The sequence below is a fragment of the Notolepis coatsorum genome, assembly GCF_963971535.1.
Source record: "Notolepis coatsorum genome assembly, chromosome: 12".
Taxonomy (NCBI): domain Eukaryota; kingdom Metazoa; phylum Chordata; class Actinopteri; order Aulopiformes; family Paralepididae; genus Notolepis; species Notolepis coatsorum.
The window spans coordinates 19614696-19632701 of record NC_140176.1 but is presented as its reverse complement, the minus strand read 5'-3'; the positions used below and the strand labels follow the sequence as shown (position 1 = coordinate 19632701).

The window sequence follows — 18006 nt, the reverse complement described above, 5'->3', positions numbered from 1 at the left end:
GATAGTTATCGTTATCGTTTTATCGCCCAGCCCTAGGTTCAATACATTTCTGCAACGTTGTGGTGTTTGTAACTTCTGTCTCCTCTGATGGTCCACAGTCGCTGCACCTCCACAAGTCCAAGGAAGACATCCATGCGAGCTTCGGCAGTTTGATGGGTGACCTGAACAAGCCTGGTGCTCCGTACTCCCTCAGCCTGGCCAACAGACTGTATGGACAGCAGTCCTTTGACTTTGTTCAGGTGTGTTTGTGTGTGTGTGAGAGAGTGTATCGGGGGTGCCCCTCATTCTGGAAATTCAGAGACTAGATTTCCAGTCATGGAAAACCTGGAAAATGGACTGAAATTACCAAATATCCTGGGGGGGGGGGAAATATCTGTTATCCTGGAAATATTTTATTGTATTTTCTCCTGACTCAGATCGCCTATATAAATGTAGGTGTGTATTTTGTTTTAAACTGGACTGTCTGTAGGATTATAGCAGTGCCACCCAATTTGGGGCCCATGCTCCCTTTGTTTTGGCCCGTCATGGCATTTGACAAGCTCATGCTTATTGTCCTCTTTTATTTTTAAAGTGCTGCAAAATCCTACACACGTCATTTACGCTGAATTACTGTGTTCTCTATGAGCTGAGTGAGTGACTTGTCGTCTGTGGCACGTGGTTTGTGACGCGTTCTGTCAGAAAGGTGTCTTTCCATTTAGTTCATATGAGGGATCTGGATTATGCATTATGAGTTTGGAGTATTGTAATTGCCGCAATTCAAGCAAGTGTAACACAGAACATGTCTGTGTATTATTTGTTTAGGAGAGCTTGTAAGTAAAGAAACAAACAAACCGCGAACAACAAGAGGAGGCAAGATGACCTTATTGTACAGTTAGCAGTGAAGAGTGTATGAAAGTATTCTGTACTTCTGTATGACAACTATTAAAGAAACTTGTAGCAGTCACCTGGAATGAACGGGAGATACTTCATCATGAACCCTGCGTCATTAAAAAAGGAGAAATAAAACTGGAGTTAAATGTGTCAATACTACCAGTAAATGATATGTTTTATTGTGGATCCCCATTAGTCTACATACCAAAGTGAGACTACTCTTCCTGGGGTCCAAACATTAAAAATACAAACACAAAAAAAAGTTAAATAAAAATATAAAACCGCAAACATTGAAAGTACTCACAAGAAAACATCACAACAAACAAAACAGTGAATCAAAGCTCACTCAATATTCATGAGTCAGATATCACAATTCTCCAACCATAAAATACAAATGACATAGTCAGTCCATAAGAACAAAACGGATCAAAATCATTTATATGATTTTAACTCATAATATAGCATAACTTTTCTCAAGTCACCGATCACCTTTATATTTCCATACTAATTTCCATAATAAGTCAATGACCAAAATTTAACTCATTATTCATGAGCGCAATTTTTAACTATTTTTTTAAACATAAATTTGTTCCTTACCATAGTTATATTTCTCGGTATATTATTCCAATAAGCAACATGCAATATGACCATTTGTGAGCAAGTGCTGTCCTGGATGCGTATATATTTTCCCCAACGGAGTTTCACTTCCGCGTTCGGTTTGCGCAATCTGATTGGCCACTGACGTTTCTCTCAGCCCCAATCGCGTTACTCCTAACAAACTGGTTAAGCTTGGCGACTCTTTCGAAGTCGCTCTCTTTCGAAGTTGGTTAGGGTTAGTTGGTTAAGGTTAGGGTTAGTTGGTTAAGGTTAGGGTTAGTTGGTTAAGGTTAGGGTTAGGGTAACAGCCTGCTGGCACGATTGTTAGGAGTAACACGATTGGCTCTGAAAAAAACGTCAGTGGCCAATCAGATCGCGCAAACCGAACACTGAAGTGAAACTCCGTTGGGGAAAATATACACGCGTCTCCTGGAAATGTCCTGGAAAATGATTTCTCAAAAAGAGTGGGACCCCTGGTTTATGTGTCGCGCAGCTCCATGTTTATGTAAGTATGTTAACTCACTACGTTTGGAAACATGGTTGAGGTAAAGGTTTCAGCCTAGGAGAGACACAAGTCCTTGGTAGCATGAATGACACCGGTAGCAATGAAAGCTATGCGTGAAGGAATGGAAAACACATGGGATCATCTTTAACTTTACTCTGTAAGAATGAGTGGATGGATGGATCAACCAATGACTGAATGGATGTTACAGGGTTCCCGTGGGGTCTTAAAAAGTCTTACATTTAATCATAAAAAGGTCTTAAAGGAACACTGCAACATTTTGGGAAATTATCTTACCATCTTCTCCAAAGAGAGACAAGAAGATAGATACCAGTTTCCTCTCTGTGCGTTCAGTAGAAAGCTATCTGGCTGCACATTAGCCTAGCTTAGCACAATGAATGGAAGCGGACAGTGCCGGTTAGCCTAGGCATTGTCCAACTAACGCCTCTCCCGAAGGCTAACCGGCACTGTCCGCTTCCATTCATTGTGCTAAGCTAGGCTAACATGCAGCCAGATAGCTTTCTACTGAACGCACAGAGAGGAAACTGGTATCTATCTTCTTGTCTCTCTCTGGAGAAGACGATGAGCTAAGTTCCCAAAATGTTGGCGTGTTCCTTTTAAATGTGATTTTGATAGGTATTAAGGCGTGACCGAGCAAGCATACATCTCCTTCTGTGTCAGTGGCGGCATCTGTAACGATTGATGTTTGCAGGAGTTCCTGAATGACACCAGGAAGCATTACAACTCTGAGCTGGAGTCTGTGGACTTCGCCAGTAACCATGAAGCTGCCAGGCTCAACATCAACAGCTGGGTGGAGAAACAGACACAAGGTAGATCACACTCTCTCACACACACACACACACACACACACACACACACACACACACACACACACACAAGCACACACACACACCAGAACGTTAAGATGCACTAATTAAGACTGCTATTTGAAATGAGGACCATTGTAGACTGAACCAGGTACAGCTACACTGAATAAGCATGCTATCTATTGGTCTACAAGGTTCAGATTTTTTCAAAGGTCCAAAGCTTATTATTGCTCTAGTCTGTTCAGCTTGAAACTAAGGGTTGACTGATATATTGGTTTGTAGATGTTGCAGTTTTTTTCTCTAGAAAATCTGTATCTGCCGATTATCAAATATCATCCTGACACATTACCGTCTTTCATGGGCTCTAGTGGGTCAGATCTAGTGAAGGAGTGAACATAATGGTACCATATGAAGTGAGAGTTCACTAGAGCAGTGCTTCTCAACTGGTTGAGTTTCAGGGCCCACCTTTTTCCTTAGACATTAAGTTACGTCACAGGAAACGTATGTCTTTCAAAATAAAAGCGCAACATCATAAATTCTGTAGACCTTTTCCCCCCCTAAACTCTTTAAAAAAACAGGGGTTGCGACCCACCAGTTAAGAACCATGGTATTGGAGCACTTCAGTGCTAGCTTATAAGGGGCTATATATTGTTCCAAAGTTTAGCAATATGCTTATGAGAAAAGATATTTTAATATAATATTTAATGTCAAAAGCTTAGCAACATTGTTGCAGGCCAAAGCTGAAGATTAGAGCACTGGTATCATGAACCTAGAGATCGCAAGGAATCTGCAGATACCAACCATGTCATGCTAACTTACCGAAAAAGATTAAAAATCCAAAATATCCCTTGAGGCCTTTTAATATCAGACTTTCATATCTGCTAAATGTATTCAACAATGATCTGTATCGACCACTACTTCAAACGACATCACTGATCCCCTGTGTGGTCGTCTCTATCCTGTATTCCAGATAAGATCAAGGATCTGCTGAATGAAGGTGTGGTGGATCCCTTGACCATACTGGTGCTGGTCAATGCCATCTACTTCAAAGGCAAATGGGAGAGAACATTTGACGAGAAAGACACCAAAGACGCTCAGTTCAAGATCAACAAGGTAACAGGTCTCTAAAATCAGCAGTTACAATATTTTTAATTTGAAATTAACATATTGACCATTGGTTTTTAGGATTTCAACCTCATCTGTCATCAACCCGAAAATAAATACACGCAAGTGCTTTACTCTGAGTCCCGTGGGAAGCGCTCCATGTTGCGTAGTATAATTATTGTGGGTTGTTATACTCTGTTTTCACCAGATTCCGAAATTCCTCTGGAACAGCTCAATAAGAACATGTAAAACAAGGGCGGCTACGTGGCGTAGTGGGCAAGGCGCTCGCCACGAATGCAGAGACGCTGAGCTCGCCTGTTCGAGCCCAGCGCTCCACATTGCTTTCAGTTTAGCTGGTCGTCCGTACTAATACACATTGGCCGTATTAGGGGGTGGGAAACTGATGGGTGGGGATCGGGCGTTGTGGACAGCGACTCCTACAGGTCGGTTGGTGCGCCTGCGCAGTAGAATCAGGAAGTGTCGGGGGCAGCGTGAGCCTCCCACGCGTTACTCCTCGCCACTGAGAGATCGAGCTGCGCAGGTGAAAAGATGCGACTGCTGTTACCTCAAGTACCGGAGGGGACTTGTGCTATGTATGACTTAGTCCACATTGCAGCCGGCTTGTGGGAGGCAAGAAACAGCGTTCGTGACAGGGGAGGGTTGAATTGGATGATATGAAATTGGGATGGGAGAAAATATAGAAAATGGGAGAAAAAGTGGATAAAAAAAAAGAACATGTAAAACATTTATGAGTTCAGCGCTTATTTATACATCTATTGATCAATCAACTCTTTCAAATTAACTTGAATCACTCCTCTTAACCTCATGGAGGGCAGCTGGGGTCATCTTAGCCTCATGGAGGGCAGCTGGGGGTCATCTTAACCTCATGGAGGGCAGCTGGGGGTCATCTTAGCCTCATGGAGGGCAGCTGGGGGTCATCTTAGCCTCATGGAGGGCAGCTGGGGTCATCTTAGCCTCATGGAGGGCAGCTGGGGGTCATCTTAGCCTCATGGAGGGCAGCTGGGGGTCATCTTAGCCTCATGGAGGGCAGCTGGGGGTCATCTTAGCCTCATGGAGGGCAGCTGCGGGCAGGTTTCTTGTGATATGGTTCAGTCAAGACGACGCAGGCTCTGGGACACCGAGGCGTTTCACAATGGGCTCGGCAAACCGCCAAGTCCTGTCAACCTGAACATAATAAAAATGTCTTTTCTTTTCTGGCATGTTTGCACTTTGCACAACCCTCGCTCAATGTACGGTATGGTACCTGCTATCTGTTGAGGGTGGGTTGCCATGGCACCGTAAACCAAACACGTAGGTAGTGTGAATGGTATGACAAGCTTGGCACGCCTGTTTGCACAACATGATTCTTCCACATCTGTTTACTGTTGGAAAGATTAACCAGTGAGGGATACATTTTTAGAAGGTGAGTCGAGTTGGCTGGAGCTTAGGTTAGAAAATTTAGTTTGGATCCCTGGACTGACATTGAAATTGTGGCGGGCCCAAGGGACCACTCACGCGTTTTTAGTAATTTTGCCAATGGCGAAAATTAACGGTGTTTTCCTTTCCTGGTTACGAGTAATCTTGTCTTTGATGCTGCATGTGGGGTTAATGGGCAAATTGCGTTTCATCAAAGGATTTTATGTTTTGTTAACGTTCCAATTTTTTAAAGCCAAATTGCTGACCTAAATGACCGGATGTTGCAGAGAATGCGCTGACGCTGGTGACGTCGGGGGACCTGATCTGCAATGCTGAGCTGGTTTTGGCCATTTTAGGCAGCTCCGAATGTCTAAATCCCCTGCCTTATCAGAGAGAGAACTGTATATTAGAAGGCCTTGTTCACGGGAACCACAGCTGCATGAACCACAGAGGAAGCTACAGTAGGACAGTAGACGGGAGCAGCCGGAAATACGTCACCCGTGAGAGGTCTATAGGAGAAACAACTGTGGATATTCTCTACCGTTTTCTCAAAGAAGGAAACGTCTTCCACAGAAAGGGAAGAGGGAGGGAGGACATGATGGCATAGTTTATGGAGGTTCTTTGTAGATTCCTCAATCTTATTGTGAAAGGAGGATTTGACTAGCAATGTTTTTGGAGAATGGTGACAAGAGATTACGGTAAGTAGTGATGTCACCAGGGAGGCGGGTCCTCTTGCACTTCCTCTCTGCACCATGTGTAGGCTCCTCAGGAAATGGGTTGTCAACTGATTGGACCGAAAGAGGACTATTGGTTACGCGTGTATGCCAAACGTCTGTCCTCGGACGGAGATGGAAGGTGGGGAATTTCACTAGATTGTAAGAGGCAGTTCCGTGGAATATTGCGGACTTTGCGGGTGCCAAGCCCTGATAAGTCTACTAGGCATAACTTAACAGGGCTTTATCTCCTGCAAGAGGTTACATGCATTAGATACCTGTGATGTCTTCCATTGGTACAGTGCTGGTCTGTGGGGGGTGTCAGATGTGATGTGAATCTGTCCTCCAAATGATCTCAAAGCAGCTTGTCCGCTCATGCAACCTCGTCTGAGGTCATGAGGCGTGTAAAGCCAGCGTTTCTTCAGAGCAAGTTACCTTGTTGTTTCATCAGAGGCCCTCTTGAATGCCATTCCGATGCCGGAATCTCAGAATCGGTGACGTGAACTTAAAGGAACACGCCGACATTATGGGAAATGTGCTTACTGTCCGGTAGAAAAACTATTGATTGATTGATTGAAAACTTTATTAACAGATTGCAGAATGGGCACAATACAGTACAGCTCAATACAAAACAACTGCTAAGAGGATGCAGACCAGAAAAATACTTTCGTCTTGTTTACATCGGGGTCCCCCATTTTCAATTAATCAGGACATTTATGACATACAAGACATACAGATATACAGAACTGTGTTGTAAAAAGAGATCATAAAAAATATATACATCCGAAGGGGAAGAAACTGTACATTGGTGGGGGGCGGGGGGGGGGGGGGGGGGTAGAGGATATCTTACTGCAAGCACAAATAAATGGAAGCGGATATGGATCAGCAAAAACACATCCCTGGAGTTTGGAGGCCAGTTGATCCGTATCCGCTTCCACTAATTAGCTTGCAGCCGGATAGTTTTCTACTGAATGCACAGAGAGGACATTGGTATCTATCTTCTTGTCTGACTCTGGAGAAGATAAGCGGAAAGCTTATTTTCCATAATGTCGGCGTGTTCCTTTAAGATCCATGTGGGTCGATTGGAAATTAGGAATAGAAAAATGGAAAGAAAGAGACGGAGTGTGAACTACCTCTTTAACGACAAAACGGTGATCAACACTACAAGGCTGTGGTTTGTCTCTGTCTCCAGAACGAGGGTAAACCAGTGAAGATGATGAACCTGAAGGCCAAGTTCCATTTCGCCGTCATCCCTGACCTCAACTGCCAGGTAATATTTCAAACAGCCAATCGATCAACGGTATATATTAGCATCCAGCTGCTATGTATAATAGATTATTTGGAGTCAATGTGGCAGCTAGTCTCAATCAACCCTCTCTCTCTACTAATCAATCGTTCTCCCTCTATCAGACAAGCAACTAATCAATCAGTGAATGTAAGCAGTGCCTTTTTTATAGCTATATTCATGTGAGACTATTCAATTCTTACTATCTCACTCTACTGTGTTACCTGTAAGCAGTTCAGTCAACTGTGTGTGACAGATCCTGGAGCTGCCTTATGTACTGTATTACCTGTAAGCAGTTCAGTCAACTGTGTTTGACAGATCCTGGAGCTGCCTTATGTAGGGAAGGAACTCAGTATGCTGATCTTTCTACCCAACGAGATGGAGGACAACACCACAGGACTGGAGAAGGTAGGTCACACACACACACACACACACACACACACACACACACACACACACACACACACACACACTCATACTCTCTCTCTCAACACACACACACACTCTCTCAACACACTCACACTCTCTCTCAAACACACACACACACACACACACACGCACACACACACACACACACACACACACACAGTAAATGCTGATGTTATTCCCATCCCAGATGGAGAGGGAGTTGACTTATGAGAACTTTAAGCAGTGGACCCGCCGAGGCATGATGGTAGAAGTTCAGGTGGGCCTGCCTCGTTTCAAGATGGAGAAGACGTGTGACCTGAAGGAGGTCCTGAGCAGCATGGGCATGGTGGACGCCTTCTCACGAGATCTCTGTGACTTCTCTGGTAGGAGGGAATATGGAATATGGCTGTTAGCTTTGCCCTTTTTAAAGGACCACTCCACACATTTTGGGGGGAAATACACTTATTAGCTGCTCCCTACTGCTTCCAGTCCTTGTGTTAAGCTAGGCAAGCTGCTCCTTTGCAGACACACAGAGATGAAACTGATATCAATCTTCTCGTCTGAATCTGGGGAAGATGGCAAATACATGTATTTCCCTAAATGTCCTTTAAAGCCATTTTTAATAAGTAAGCAATCACATGACTAACCTTTCCAGAACTCATGTTCTAATGGCAGTGGCGGCCGCACCCCCTGGTGGAAAGTGGTTTTGGATTTTTCTATAATAGTAGATTTCGACCGCTAAAATATAATAATTCTTTTTTATATATAAATGACTCATTTTAAGTGTGTTTGTGTTTAAAATAAACAATAACGTGTAATATATAAAATAGAAATCATTGTTTGTGCGTCCTGTTCATCCCCGCTCTCTTCTGGGGCGCTAGAAATATTGCCCCACTGACTGGGCGTCATTGCGCAACGCAGCCAATTGAAAAATGCACAGAGCAACATAAATGCACCTAGCAACTAAATTTTGCCAATCAGTGTCTTCAAATACGATGCCTGAGGCGCCGTGTCCACAAAGCGTTTTTTTCAAGGCGGAGCGCTTTGGATATCAAATGATATGAATGCCCAGAGCGATTCCAAAGCGCAGGGAGCGCTTATTGTTGCGTCATCTGCATTATAGATTGTGTTACAAAGGGTCAGATTAAACCGAATATATATATTTATTACTTGAGATATATTGTATAATATTTGTATATCGTCTGATATCCCTTGTATATTCTTTGTACATATACACGGAATATCCCTTTACCTAGGTACAGGCCAGACCATAATATTCGTTCTCCTATTGGACAGCGACCCCCTAGGCGCCAACGGCCATACCCCCAATGTCTAGTTCAAAGTCACCGCTAAGACATGTCTCAACATGCCCAGGTTTGCGCAGTAATACGAGACAGAAATGAGGTTGGCACTAGATTATTCACCTTACGTATAAATACGTCGCAGGTGGATACAGAAGCACTTATCCTAAAACATGTTAACCCAACAAGTTGAAGCCTTCACCACGATACAACGTGCTGTGAAGTGGGCCCTTTTTGCCCCTAAATAGAGCCTTGAGACCGCGTGCGAATTGATAGCTAAAGTGTCAGAGTTTAACGCTGTATCGTCGAGTTCGACTTATTCTATTATAAAGTAATAGTCTATTATGTATAGTGTATCGTGCGGCTACCGTTCTACAGTGACCAGCATTACCACAGTTTCATCGTACCGAGCTAGTGTGCTTATCCAGGCTGGGCGGCCTAACCTTGTGCCGCCATCCGAGGAGTCCTAGACGAGAACCGTGTGGATATGTACACTGGATAACCTACACCGACGAATGCAGAGCCCTTTTCGGCTGGATTATATTGCTTTGGTACTGTGGCTGCTGGAGCAGAGAACCGTCTACCCCACTACCGTGTGGGATCTACCCTGTGAGGAGCCCCGTCGAGCCCGCCTCTAGGACCCAGAGGCTGGCTAGCTTTCATCCATGCTGCAATGCATACTGGAGTATAGCTGTTGCTTTGTCTAAGGACCAAGGGATTATTGCACCGTCTCCTGTACCTGGAGTCTCTTTATTCCTCGTTGATCCAGACTTTTGCTCCCGACAATTCCTCTCCCCCTGCTGGCTTACAACCGGAGGGAACCCCCTTAGTATCTCCAGCTGACCTACGAGTGTGCCTTATATAATTCTTATGCTACAGGTGGTATTAATTATCCCCATCGTAATATGCTCATGGACTTACGCTCTTGACCTATTTATGCACATTCTTCGCCATACAAGCACGACCCTAATTCTCAATACTGTAATCTACTATTGCTGCTCTTCTAATAAATATTCTAAACAGGACTTTCTTTGTTAAGCCGTGTTATTGTGTGGGTGTTCATCATATATACCGTGTACTGTATGGCCAGTAATTAAAGTACATAACTCAGTAGTGGTTTAATGATACCATACTCTCAATACAGTCAGGGAATTGTACCCCTCAGTTACAGATTGTATATACCTTAGGTCGTATATTACTGGGTTGTCAGACACGGCAAGAATCGGCCTCTCCTCTGCCATGTTTGTTGATCTTTTTAGTCCCGCCACTTACTCGATTTTGATTGATCGGTCGAAAAAAGTGACATTGATGAGCGGTGCTCCTCTGCAAATGTGGAAACATTTTCTACTCGAGGCGCCTAGAGCGCTCCGCCAAAAAACGCTAGCGGGCGAGAGCGCTAAAACGTGAGGTGCGGCGCGGCGCAGGGAAGAGGAGCGCTCCTAGCGTGTCTTTACCATAGAAATGAATGGCAGAAAGGAGCTGGCAGCTCAAAAAATGCTTTCTGTGGACACAGCCCCGGAAGGGTGCTTTTTCTAGCGCCCCAAACAGAGTCATTGTCGAATTGTCTATTCACTCTATTGGCTGAGCATCGCGTTCGTGTGACATCACGTCCACCAGGAAATACTAAACGCTAATAGTTGTCGTCGTCGGAAATTGATAATAATCACAAGATACATTCACAGTGTTGGATCTAACTAAATGGATTTATATATGGACAGGTTTATGGAAAGTTCAAGCCCAGACCACAAAGCTTCTCGAAGGGTTACGTCCAGGCATGCAGTCGTGCACACACGCGGTTACACGGCGTGTTAGTAGGTCACTCAGGGCAGAAGTGCGCGCAATGATGTGCACGCGCGCACTCGTCGCGCCGTGCGATAAGTACGCGGCCACAACACCGGCACTTATCACCTAGACTTTGCATAATAATAGGATACCTACTGTCCTTCTGTAAAATAACTCTAAGTTACATTGTTAATTTAGTTTGTATTTACTTTTCTAGTTTAAGTTAATTCAATTAAAGAAATTGTAACTACAATTACATTTAAAACATTTTTATGCATAATAATCATCTGTTCTGTGCGCAACTGAGGGAACATGTATGCGCGTGCACGTGGCGTGTGGGCAGTTCCCATATTACGACTGCATCACTGGTTACGTCGGACAGACCAGAGGCGCGCGCAGGCACTCACGGTTTAGCATGATGAAATCAGTGACTGTACTCCTGACAAAGTATAGTATGGTTTATTTGTATTGGGAAAGATACAGACACATTAGCTGGTTGAACAACATCTATATGTGTGGTAATAATGCAGATATTGAGTGTATTTCTGTGAAAATGCACGTGGCGCACGCCTCGAATTCCAACCGAAGCGGAAAAAATTCCCTTCCTGCCCGCGGCCGGTGTGAACAGCGACGCCCGTTAACATGGGAGCGAAAGTGAAGCGCTGATGGCTCGCCCGCCTCACGCCCGCGTTTGATGTTTTCGTGCCGTTAAGCGCGACGGCTCTTTTTTTGTACGTGATGTTCTACCGGCAAAAAAAAGTGAGTCTCAGCCTCAACATATACTGTTCTGTAGTTACTGAAACTGATTGAATATGGCACCGCCCCACCTAGAATAATTTTCACCAGCCGCCACACTGCCTACTGGGCAATACGCTCTACAACCCCAACTATTGCTGCTACCGTCTCAACCTTTTACTGGGTATAGATTTAATTTTGAGTAAAAGAACATATCTTTGAAGAGTGGAACTCAAAAATGGAACCCCCCCCCCCTAAATCTCTGCTCAGTTTCTTTGGCCGACCCCATGCGGCAACATTTGCTGGAGCCCACCTACCCCCATTTAAAAGGGGCAACTACCCCAAAATAAGTAATTACCCCTCATTCAAAAGAGGCAACTACCCCCATTCAAAAGAAGTACCGGTAACTACCCCTCATTCAAAAGAAGCATTCCCGCATTGTGTGATTAGATGTGAATGAGCCCGGAGTCCTCTCCTTGTGTCTCTTGTTCTCTTCCCACGTTTGAAGCTCTTCCTCTGCTCCTGACAGGCATGTCTGCAGCCGGTGACCTGGTGCTGTCCAAGGTGGTCCACAAGGCGTTTGTGGAGGTGAACGAGGAGGGCACGGAGGCCGCCGCAGCCACCGCCACCGGCATGATGGAGTGCTGCATGCCCATGAGATTCTACGCCGACCACCCCTTCCTCTTCTTCATCCAGCACAACCCCAGCAAAAGCATCCTTTTCGCCGGCCGATACTCCTCCCCCGAGTAAACGCTGCACCTTTTACGTGCAACGCTCACGTTTCCTCCGTAGACGTGCTCTGCTTGCCATCCTGCATTGCTTGAGCCGCAAAGGACAAGACAAGAAACGCTGCATCTGAAAACACCACCACTCCATTTTTATTGATTAGAGTAGGCTAAATGATCATTTAATATATAGATTATCATGAATTTATCAAGCAGGCTAATTTGTCTCCATTTTGGAAAATTACCAGTGACTTATCTACTCTAAAGACTTTTGAAAGGTCAAAGGTCAAAAGTGGGATACCCATTACTTATGTTTGGATCACTGATTGGAGCCTTTAATCTCTTGCACTGTACTGTATATCCTGTACCCCCACTCGGAAGCCTTACACTATTATGTCTTGTACTGTTGTTACCCAGCAACACAAAATCATCCACTTGCTACAATTTATTCTATTGGCCAGGATGGGCAGTGGTTGTACCCTTTGACCCGTCTCTGTAACATCCACTATGTGCGTAATGAATATGCTCCTTTATACGTATGTATATGTATATGTGTATATGTACAAAGATTTATCCAGTGATGACATAACATTGAATGTTTCCTTACCAATTTGATGTTTTGCACACTTACATTTTAACCATGCAAAGTGCTTTTTGTTTTGTCATATGCAATTTAAGTGTCATTTGATAATGAATTGGAGTGTCGTGTGCTCCATTACATACCAATTACATTTTTAAAACAACAGATGTCATTGGGGCTTTTCTCCCCAATTAAACTACCCCCCCCCCCCCCCCCCCCCCCCCCGACACAGTAGAGTTACGAGTCGAGATTTTGATCTTTCCTGCCGGAGTGACCATACTAATCACTCAACATGGGGTTATAGCAATGTCAGCAAACACCTTGGATAGCAACATGGCGGGTGTAGAACAGGTGAGAAAAAGGTGTGTGTGTGCTGTTACATTTTCTGCCAGGACAATAAGCCTGTATGTGTTGTTCTTGAAGCACTGTACTGTATCTGTCGCACGCACGCACGCACACACACACACACACACACACACCCCAAGGGGTGCTTGAGCACCTGCCTTTTTGAGCCTCATAAAAAAGTGGTATTTTTATTTTTTTAACAAATGTCCTTTTTGAAGAAAAAAAATATATTTTTTTTTGTTACGCATATAGACTGCCCTTCCAACTGAAAAATGTCAGGATAGAATCAAAATATTAGGTAAAGAGAGAGATGCCCCATATTCCATTGCAGTTTGCACTGCCTCCTCAGCGTGCCTCTCCACGGACCTATATATTTTATGCATAGCGTGGGTGGTGATGATGATAGAAACCACTGTAGCGCATACAGTTGAATGCTGGTATTATACTTACTGAGGGACACGAAGAAGTCAAGTCCGATGGGATTTGGGAATCTCAAATACAAATCGGGATTGGAATAAAAAATGCATTTATATTAAACAATACAGAATATACAGCTCTTGGGGTCTGTGCTTTGCTCATTTCTGCCTTGCACTATATAGTATTGTATATTAGTACACCGCATAGTATTGTATATTATATGGTAACTCAGTTACGTCTATTCTGCATCGAACATTGTACATATGCCTATACTGAACACTGTGACCTCATTTTTTTACTTCTAATTTACATGCTATACTATGTTATTCTATTTCATACTTATCTTGTCTTGCACAGTCTCTGGAGCGTAACAGTAAGAAGCATTTTGTATAAAAGTATTCTGTACTTCTGTATGACAACTATTAAAGAAACTTGAAACTGTAGGGTAAGCACTTATTCCCTCCCCCCTGAACATTTATGGAGATGTATGGGCCTTTTAAGTCAGTGATAAAAGTGTATTTCAAAGATAAGTGAGCCCAAAAAGGGCCCTAAAAAAAATTGTGCTTGTGCGCTACGCGCGCTCGGTTAAAACACACACAGGTATAGTGCCCTTTTCAGCCTTTGAGCACCTGCCCCTCTAAAGTCCTGTGCACGTCCCTGCACACACACACACACACACATCCCTGCACACACAAAACACACAACATTTGCTTACTGACTCACTCACTTAGGGCTCGGCAATATGGTCAAAATATGATTATCACAATATTTTTCTTATTTTTGAGCGTATGCGGATATTTGACTGGAATACTTTATAATACTTAACAATTTTAGATTTACTTAAAAAAAATGGATAAGGATACGTTTACTGTACTGTATTATACCCATTCTGCAATCTGTTAATAAAGTTTTCAATCAATCAATCAAGGCAGGGATACACTATGATATGCCCCCCCCCCCCCCATGCTCACACAGACCATCATGTATCCCTAATGTTGACTCCTAACCCTTGGAATGGCCAAAATGTCCTCATTGTGCCTAAAAGTAAACATGTCCACAACTCAAACTGGCCCTCTGGAGTGTCGTATTCGAAGTATAGAAAGTATATAGTATAAATAGAGAAGTAGCTATTCTAAAGATATAGAAGTATAATTTTACTCCCTGCTTCCTCTGAGCCTTGAAGAAAATGTTGTCAAGCTAAAATTCCACTTCCAGTTCTATTCTTTGTCCTGGAAGATATCTTTGTCCTGACCTGAAGGAACCTCATCTCTGACCTGAAGGAACATCACCTCTGACCTGAAGGAACATCATCTCTGAGCTGAAGGAGGAACATCATCTCTGACCTGAAGGAACCTCATCTCTGACCTGAAGGAGGAACATCATCTCTGACCTGAAGGAGGAACATCATCTCTGACCTGAAGGAACATCATCTCTGACCTGAAGGAGGAACATCATCTCTGACCTGAAGGAACATCATCTCTGACCTGATCTTTGGAACATTGTCCTATTGAGCCAAGCTTTTACCAGGACCTCACATGTACACAGCTTCCAGTGTTTTTCCTTATTTTCCTTTAATTGTTTCTACTTATCTATGTATTTATGTATTTATTTATTTCTACCTTACTTAACCAGACAAGTTGACTAGTAAAAACACATTCTCATTTACAGCAACAGCCTGGGAGAGTGATTCCGGGGGTGGGGGGACTAACCAGTACAACCACAGTCTGTTACTGTTGGCCACTGAGCAGCCTCCACACTTGCGCAGTTGTGGGTTAACTGCCTTGCTCAAGGGCACCTCAATGATAGTTGTGGAGGGAGGAGTGAAATTCTTCCACTTCCTCCATGCACCCAGAGACCTTTTGGTCACCAGCCAGCTTCTCCAACATCAAGGCTGCTATTCTCCACTTGCACAATCTGAAAGTAGCCACTTCCGGCTGACTTCCGGTTGCCAATGGCACTTCCTGTCCCATCCAAATACATTGGTTTTAGCTACTTTTCTCCCCTTATTTAAACAACTTTGTCGTCACAGAGAGGCAATGAAACGTTTGTATTATTATAGTATAGAATGTATTTAATAAGCAAACGTTTGTCAGCAGGGTTTTTGGGCTGTATTTCATGTAAAAACGTTTACTGTTAGTTTCCTTGCTCAGCCAGCATTAGCTAACAGAAGCTAGTGGTTAAACAGGCCGGATTAGCTTTGAGCTAACTATCTTTCCCGACCCATGTATTCATTCCATTCTAAACATAACGTTAGTTTACAAAACATGACCCGTCTATATAACGTTGAGGAACAAATTATATAGACGGGTAATGTTTTGAACAACTAACGTTACGTTTAGAATGGAATGCATCGGCAAAGATCCGTTAGCTCAAAGCTATTCCGGCCAGTTTATCAACTTCCTGTCATTTAGAAATATGATTTTATAGTGAAAATCATTACCAAAACGCCCGGAAAAACCTAACGGGAGCATTATAGACTGTCATACAAATGTACAAATGCTATAAGGTAGCAAGAAATGCACTATAAACAATACTTTATGCATCGGCAAAGATAGTTAGCTCAAAGCTATTAAGGCTAATGCTGGCTAACAGAGGCTAGCGCAAGAAACGACGCCGCAAAGTATTGTTTATAGTGCATTTCTTGCCACCTTATAGCATTTGTACATTTGTATGACAGTCTATAATGCTCCCGTTAGGTTTTTCCGGACGTTTTGGTAATGATTTTCACTATAAAATCATATTTCTAAATGACAGGAAGTTGATAAACTGGCCGGAATAGCTTTGAGCTAACGGATCTTTGCCGATGCATTCCATTCTAAACGTAACGTTAGTTGTTCAAAACATTACCCGTCTATATAATTTGTTCCTCAACGTTATATAGACGGGTCATGTTTTGTAAACTAACGTTATGTTTAGAATGGAATGAATACATGGGTCGGGAAAGATAGTTAGCTCAAAGCTAATCCGGCCTGTTTAACCACTAGCTTCTGTTAGCTAATGCTGGCTGAGCAAGGAAATTAACAGTAAACGTTTTTACATGAAATACAGCCCAAAAACCCTGCTGACAAACGTTTGCTTATTAAATACATTCTATACTATAATAATACAAACGTTTCATTGCCTCTCTGTGACGACAAAGTTGTTTAAATAAGGGGAGAAAAGTAGCTAAAACCAATGTATTTGGATGGGACAGGAAGTGCCATTAGCAACCGGAAGTCAGCCGGAAGTGGCTACTTTCAGATTGTGCAAGTGGAGAGTTGCCTCCACGTATCATGTGGCCAAAAGACAGACACGCCCAAGACCAGTGATACTGTGATAAGAGACAAGGAACCTTGTTTCCCCATAAATATAAAGCAATAATATGCCTTTCATAAGTAATACTCATTCATCAGTCAGCCATGAATTAATAAGGCTGCATTATGTAAGGGATAATGTATAGCTACGAGGTCATTGTCGCAAAATAATTGACCGACACAGAGTTTAAAATACCGAGCCGCCTCGGCGAGGTGTTTTAAACGTCAGTGAAGGTCAATTATTTTGCGACAATGATCGAGTATAGCTATACATTATCCCGCTTATTACATGGCTAACTTACTAACAATATTGTTCTGCGGAATTCTACTCCCTCCTCGAAAACTGCTGCCGTAGCGCGACTCGCTAGACGCGTCTGCGAAAATTCCACTACTCTGCTGAGAACTGCTGCCGTAGCGCGAATCGCCTATATCTTTGGACAGCTGGGTGACGTCACCCTATTGTTCACTCCGAATTCCAACAGGTGTACCGACATTTTATCATCTACAAATACATTCGGATGATATTGTTTAAGATATATCAACAAGACTCAACAAGACGTTCGTCAGCAAGGACGTGGACGTGGACGCGGGCAAATACTGCGGCATGGTCATGCTGGACCTACAAAAGGCCTTCGACACTGTCAATCACACCATTCTGATTGACAAGCTAAAAGCAATTGGTTTTGATAGTTTATCAGTGAGCTGGATACAATCCTACCTGGAGGGGAGGGAACAGATGGTGGAAGTAAACGGTACCCTATCCCCCCCCCCTCACAGTGAGCTGTGGTGTTCCACAAGGAAGCATACTAGGACCGCTACTATTCCTAATTTATGCAAATGACATGTCGTCAGCTTGTGACTGCAACTTGTTCCTGTTTGCGGACGACTCAGCCCTGCTGGTCTCTGACAAGAACAAGTTACAAGTTGAAAAAGCCCTCAGCTCGGAACTAGGCAAAATCTGCATATGGCTCGCCGACAACAAACTATCATTACACATGGGCAAAACAGAGTCCATTCTCTTCGGTTCAAATAACAAACTCAGCAAGACCGACGGCTTCTCGGTTACAGTGGGTGACAATATTATCACAAGGAAAGATGAAATTACC

The 18006-nt window shown here is 43.5% G+C and overlaps 1 protein-coding gene across 1 annotated transcript in view; it reads left to right on the top strand.

Annotated features, from left to right (window-relative positions):
• Positions 1–12556, top strand: part of LOC311237792 (leukocyte elastase inhibitor-like) — a gene marked incomplete at its 5' end in the record, with an annotated part of 48732 nt that extends 36176 nt beyond the window's left edge. The window contains 7 exons of the mRNA XM_084325770.1: positions 99–239; positions 2682–2799; positions 3767–3909; positions 7222–7299; positions 7633–7722; positions 7931–8105; positions 12070–12556. Of these exons, the coding sequence (XP_084181896.1) occupies positions 99–239; positions 2682–2799; positions 3767–3909; positions 7222–7299; positions 7633–7722; positions 7931–8105; positions 12070–12290 (966 nt within the window). The 3' untranslated portion in view covers positions 12291–12556. The remainder of the gene's footprint in view (positions 1–98; positions 240–2681; positions 2800–3766; positions 3910–7221; positions 7300–7632; positions 7723–7930; positions 8106–12069) is intronic.
• Positions 12557–18006: the final 5450 nt, after the last annotated feature.